Below are 6,000 nucleotides of genomic sequence, written 5' to 3'. Positions count from 1 at the left end.
AGTGAAATTAGAGATGTATAAATGTTAACAAGATAATGTTATGTAAAAATTGTAGAAATCCATACGAGACATGTAAGAAAATGATTTTCTCTCTCCTGCCTGCTTTGTTGTTGGCTAGCCACAACCCCAGGCCCCTAGAGGTAGAGATAACTATTTAAGTCAACTTTAGTTGGCCAATATTGGGATTCTAAGAGTGAGCATCAACCTCGATTCAATTTGAGAAACGTCCCCCATCAATTGGTTGTCGTGAGAACCAAGGGGATTAGAAAATTTAGGAATTGATTGAGACCGATCGGCCCGCATCTGAAATGCCAGTTCTACATGGGAAACTGGCTTTTGGACTGCTCTTCTTTTTAATAGGAATGGAAAATAAAATTGATATTGTTAATGGTGTCGGTCCATACGTACTTAGAATCCCCTAGTGATATCACTCACATTCCACATCATATGCACATCTACTTGGGTGATTATCATCCTCTCGATAAGAATTATTACATGACCATAACATACGTCCCAAACTAAATCTAGATCATTAAAATTGATGAATCCCACGTGAATTTTATCAGGTCCGACCGTGTGGTATATGTCCTGCATTGACCGAATATCTTTCTCACTCTCAATTTGAGCAGCAAAAGGATGCGGAATCCGGTGGCGAAGAAATCGATGAAGAAAGGGACAGGCAAGACAAGCCCATCTCTGCATTCAGGTTTTTCCTAGAGCAGCATGCGAGGACGAAGCCTCGAGTTCGTGGTGTGATCGGTCAAACATAATTTTCAGATTCTTGGTATTCTTGATTATGGGAAAATTCAGCAAGAGATGCGGATTCAAGTACGTATAGACATAAACTTCTGGCTTCCTTCCTAAATATCATATTCCAGTTAACGTAGTTTCTCGGTGAGAGGCATAGACGCATACTCACAGGACCTGTGAGAGGCACTAACTATCGTGGGAAACAAGAAAACAGAAAAAGGAAGCAAGGGCATCGTAAGCAGACAAGAACAATTGAGCTCCAAAACTTTATTGAACCGGAAGCCAGAACTAACCCCTACAAACCAAATAGACCGCTCGGCTGATCATGCAAATACACGACTGCAACACATGCCATCACAATACTCGATTGCATCATGAATCTGAATTTGCAATAACACCCAAGAAGCATCCCTTGACCATCATGAATCTGAATGTCAGGACTCAGTTTTAGAGATACTACAAGATTTACCTCAACAGTTACATGTGCACATCTCAGCTTTCATCATACGTTCTGCTGCAAGCCCAGAACAAAAGTCTCCCACGGTAATGATCAATAAGGATAAACCAGCCAAGCTGCCGACCAGGAGGACAACAAAGTGATAAATACTTATGAAGGCAGTTTGCCCGGTATATTTCCATACAAAATGTCTCAGAGGACTTAGCTGAGGATGAGAAGCTCTGTAATGTTATTGAGATATACGTAAAGGTAGGTGTTTGTTGGGTAGGAAAAGGGTCTTGGAATTCTAATAAGCAGACTTGAATGACATGATTGGCACAAGAAAGAGACGTGTATATAAAGGACTACGACTCACGGTAACTCTCACTGCCTGTCATGATCTGCAATCCGGGGTCTAAACCCGATTTGCTCGATTAACTTAGAGAGCTGAACATGCTTCGCCGTCCACTGTTCAGCCAGCTTCTGCTCCTTGGATTCTGCATCTTTCCTCAATCCTGCCAGCTGCTCTCTGTATTCTGTTTCAATCTTATCCAAAGAAGCTTTCTGCTCTTCCCTGAGAGTGTTGATTTTCGCCTCTATCTCTTCCATTTTCTCCCTCCTCCTGCACGCCTTCTCCGACTCCAACTGCAACTCCAGTCGTTTCAACCTCCATGCCGCTTCCTTCTTGTGTGCAGCCCAAGCACGGTGCCCTTCTTCCAATTCCTTGCAGCACTCTGCAAGCTCAGACATTAAGATATTTTCTCCTGAAGTAGGGAGTGGACCATGGTTGGGCAAACCAGTCAGTGAGAGAGAACCACTATCGAGTCCTCTATCTGCCTGCAGCCACGGAATCGGTTGAGATGCTGGAACTGTTGCAGGGGAGAGACTAAGGGTTACTGACGGTGAAGGAGGCCTCAGAGTTGGGGTGCCATTAGAATTTGAAAGCCATGGAGGTAGAAGAGTTGGAGCAAGAGCAGGTGAATCGGTGTGAATGAAGCCACCATTTGCTGTGGCCATGAGAAGTGCTGGGGTCGATCGCTCCTTCACTAGCTTCTCGGCGAAGTTTTCTAATATATGATCGTATTTCCCCTCGTCAATTGGTAAAGCACCTTTGTTCTCCTTTTGCTCCCTTTGCTGTTTCTCTTTAAATACCTCCCACCACTTCCCCAATCTCTTAGCCGTACGGCCCGGGATCTCAGCAGCAATTTTCTTCCATTTGTTGCCGTGTTTCGCCTGAAGCTGGATGACAAGACGCTGTTCTTCCTCACTGAGGGATCCCTTCTTTATACCTGGTTTCAGGTAGTTCTTCCACCTCTCTAAGCAGGACTTGGCATCACGGTTAAGGGGAGTGTTCATGCGCTGAGACACAAGGTGCCACTCCCTTGGGCCATACTGTTTCACATATGCACGTAACAAGGCGTCCTCTTCAGCTCTCCAACGCTGTCTTTCCTTCATTGCCAGGTGTAGACACCACTTCCCATTGCCTCAAACTTAGATCTTTCATAGTGTGGCTACAGAAGAAGATGGTGATAATACAAATTAGAAGTAATTTCTCACATCACAATATAATACACAACATTTTAGCTGAGTTAACTGGTCTGAGAAAAGAAAAGAATCCCAAGGAGGAGACAGGTTTATCCAAGGAAATGAAAGCAGACCTAGGGGAAACTATAAAAGACAATGGCCAATTAGTGAGGCAAGCAAGAAAAAACAAGCGGCAATCTCTCCCTAGCATCATAAAGAGAAAACAGTTGTGTAACAACATTTACAGCCGAGGTCGTCACTTATCCTCCATAAATTCATAGGGTATCTGGGTGGACATGTCATTTTCAAGGAAAGGACATGAGCAGGCTGATGTTCAAATTCTCTAATTATACCTAATCCAAGAAATATAACAACTGAAAAGCGAAATCTATGTCTGAAAGAACAATCACCAAGAACAGAATGAAGAGTCCCACATTCTTTTGTTAAGGTTTTGTAAGCAAAATGATATTACGCTAGGCAAACTTCCAGTCACTACACGACCAAACTGGTCCAGCTATATTGTTCAATTCCCGAAGCAAGCAGCACTATGTTTCCATGCATTTCTCTGGTTCAACAATTTTCATGAAGGAAGCAATATTCACATACATTCAGCCAAGGAAAGAAAGAAATCTAGTACCATAACTATAGTTAAAATGCATTGAAACAAGGAATTTGAGCTCAGACAAAAAGAGATTGAAATCTAATACCAATTTATTCCGCCCTAGATCATCCACAAGTCCCTTCCAAGCAAATCTAACTATACAGAAAAATCCAGAAAACCCCCTATCAATAATCTATCATCAAATCTACCGTTCCAAACAAATGGTGAACACTATGATTGATGCTGCTGAGTGTTGCAATTTGTGCATTGACTCCTAGATGCTTGTTCCAGAATCTCCAAAACATTATAAAGAGATTACCCATCTAAATCTATTGAAGGAGAGAATCCAAACCGGCCCCTGAACTGCACCCGCAATTTAAGTGGAGCAAGAAGTTAATTGAACGTGAAATTGCGTTGAATTCTCCTTTCTGATTATCAGTCTTTAAATCGACAAATGAAAGTCTAAATGATGAGTTCGGAATTCTATCATCCGCATCTCATCAACCAAACACCACAAGAGGAAAGGATGTTAAAATTCCAGTAAAGCTTAAAACCATACAGAATACAGCATACTAGAGCCCCCAAAGTAGATGTAGGAGGATGACCCCCCAAAGGAGTCCATCTCTACAAACATCTGATAGAAATTATGCACCCAGAAAAGCATCTGAACCTTCCAATTGTGAGTAGTCCACGGGGACCAACCAATGCAAGAATGTCATGCAGAAAGAGAGACCAAACAGAAGCTCCAAAAAGTGAACGAATCTGCATTAAGAACGGCGGATGCCAAATTCTTCAGGGTACAAGACAGATGCAACCCGAGGAAAACCAAAGAGCCCAATTGAATATGCAACCGAGTGATGAGATATAATGGAATCTGGAACCCTTTCCCAGAACCAAAAAGAAAATAAAAAAAAAAGGAACCTTTCTAGGCATGAGATAACAATAAAATATTCACCAGATGCTGTTCTTTCAAGAAAAAGAAATGCCATCTTTCCAAGAACCGAAACCGATCACTCATTTGAGACCGTGAGCCAAAGAAAAATATGAAAAAGAAATCAGAACCTCCCCTTTTTAAGGTCTTCTGCTAGTAAAGATAAAAGGGTCCGTCCTTCGGGAGCTCAAAAGTCAGCATCGATCCTGCATTCGCGATTACCAGACGAATCGAGTCCCGCACGGCACCCACAAAGACAGCAAGCAAAGCTCACACGAAAGCGTAAAATTGACGACGGCCAAGACGCTGGACAAGCTCAGCACCCGAAAAAGAAAGAAAGGGAGGTCAGAGGAAGCTCCAGTCATCGGAGCGAGCTTACTCACTGGTCGGTCTCATGAAATCAGGAGAGAGGTCCTTCTCCGACGCATCTCGGACGACAACCTCGGCGCCCTCTTTCACTTCGACGGAAGCGCAGAGAAAAGGGAAGAAGGGTCACCCAGAGAGAGAGAGAGAGAGAGAGAGAGTTCAGCTCGGCTCGATGACTGAAAAACGTTCAGAGCGAGAGAGAGAGAGAGAGGGGGGGGAAAAGCAGAGTACAGTAGGTAAGCTCCAAGCTAAGCTAGAGAGAGAAAGCAAGCAACTTTGACAGGAAGTGACAAGAGAGAGCAAAGCACGGATGGAGAGTATAGAGAGAGAGAGAGAGTAGAGAGCAGGAGCATGCGAGGGCAGCAGGAGCAAGAGGACAAAAGAAGGAGGTGGTCCCCACGGCGGCTGACGTGTACGAGGGAATTTGATATCGTAAGCTCCCCTGCTTCCGGTTATTATTTCGCGATTTCTCCCCTGCATATTTTACACCGCTCCGTGCCCCGAATTCTCTGCAGTACGCACCGAGCTTTGCTCGCGATTCGCTTTGCCGTGCCGGGGACTTGGGCTCGGTCCTGCCCCCCCGTCCCCCGTATCAGAACGATCCGTTTCGGTGTAAAAAGCGTCTTCTGATCTCGCTGGGGAGAGATCAGGCGCGTCGGATGGGGATGGGGATCGTGCGGAGGAGAGACGGGACTGAGTTTTTTCTTTTCTCTCCTCTCTTTTTTGGCCATTTTGCATTATTGAGGACCCCACTGCGCAGTGCGTGATGCAGATATTATGGATTCACTGTTGCTGTGAATTATGAGGAAAAGACCATTGCCTGCCTCCCCCCTCCTCCTCCATCGCTCCGTATGTCATGAGATGAGACACATCTCCCTCCCGTCCGTGGACTGAAACTGACCAAAAAATTCGGAGGGAAAGAACAAAAAAACCATTTATGATGCTCACCAAGTTTGTTTTGAGTCGGTAGAGTCAATAATCAAGAGATGAAATTCAAATATCTGTGTACATATAGATATAGATATAGATTAAAGATTAGTTAACAAGGTTGATTCTTCAGCACTTGGCTTCTCGCGAGCTCTCTTCTTGTGTGGAAACTAATCACGATATGTCTTTTGGAGTTTATTCTATTGCACATCAATTCTTAAGGTTCCCAAATGGTGAGGAGAAACCATGACAATTGATGGGGTCTGTAGAAGTCATTTTCTCCCCCATTCACAATCCTTTTCAATCCGTGCAAACCTCAATTTTTCAGGAAATTGTTTTTCGAGAATATCGTGTTAAAGATAAATAGCTTGACTTTCGGTTATCTTGTAGGTCAATGTATCGAGAGTGCAATCTAGGGTGTAGGATCTAATTGTCATAGCTTCGGATCATAGCGACAAGATTGCG

The 6,000-nt window shown here is 43.9% G+C and overlaps 1 protein-coding gene across 1 annotated transcript; it reads right to left on the bottom strand.

Moving 5' to 3' along the window:
- Positions 1–1,122: 1,122 nt before the first annotated feature.
- On the bottom strand, positions 1,123–4,940 carry LOC104426466 (transcription factor AS1). The gene is made up of 2 exons (XM_010039528.3): positions 4,626–4,940; positions 1,123–2,697 (listed from the first exon to the last, which is right to left on the bottom strand). Exon 2 carries the CDS (start codon positions 2,639–2,641, stop codon positions 1,571–1,573), a length of 1,071 nt encoding a protein of 356 aa, XP_010037830.1. The 5' UTR covers positions 2,642–2,697; positions 4,626–4,940; the 3' UTR covers positions 1,123–1,570.
- Between the last annotated feature and the right edge of the window lie 1,060 nt (positions 4,941–6,000).

Source organism: Eucalyptus grandis, chromosome 9, assembly GCF_016545825.1.
Source record: "Eucalyptus grandis isolate ANBG69807.140 chromosome 9, ASM1654582v1, whole genome shotgun sequence".
Classification (NCBI taxonomy): Eukaryota; Viridiplantae; Streptophyta; class Magnoliopsida; order Myrtales; family Myrtaceae; genus Eucalyptus; species Eucalyptus grandis.
The sequence above is the reverse complement of the archived record's forward strand: the minus strand, read 5'-3'. Positions and strand labels throughout refer to the sequence as shown.

Coding starts and splice junctions, on each gene's coding strand:
- LOC104426466 (XM_010039528.3), bottom strand. CDS start 2,641: ATGAAGGAAAGACAGCGTTGGAGAGCTGAAGAGGACGCCTTGTTACGT.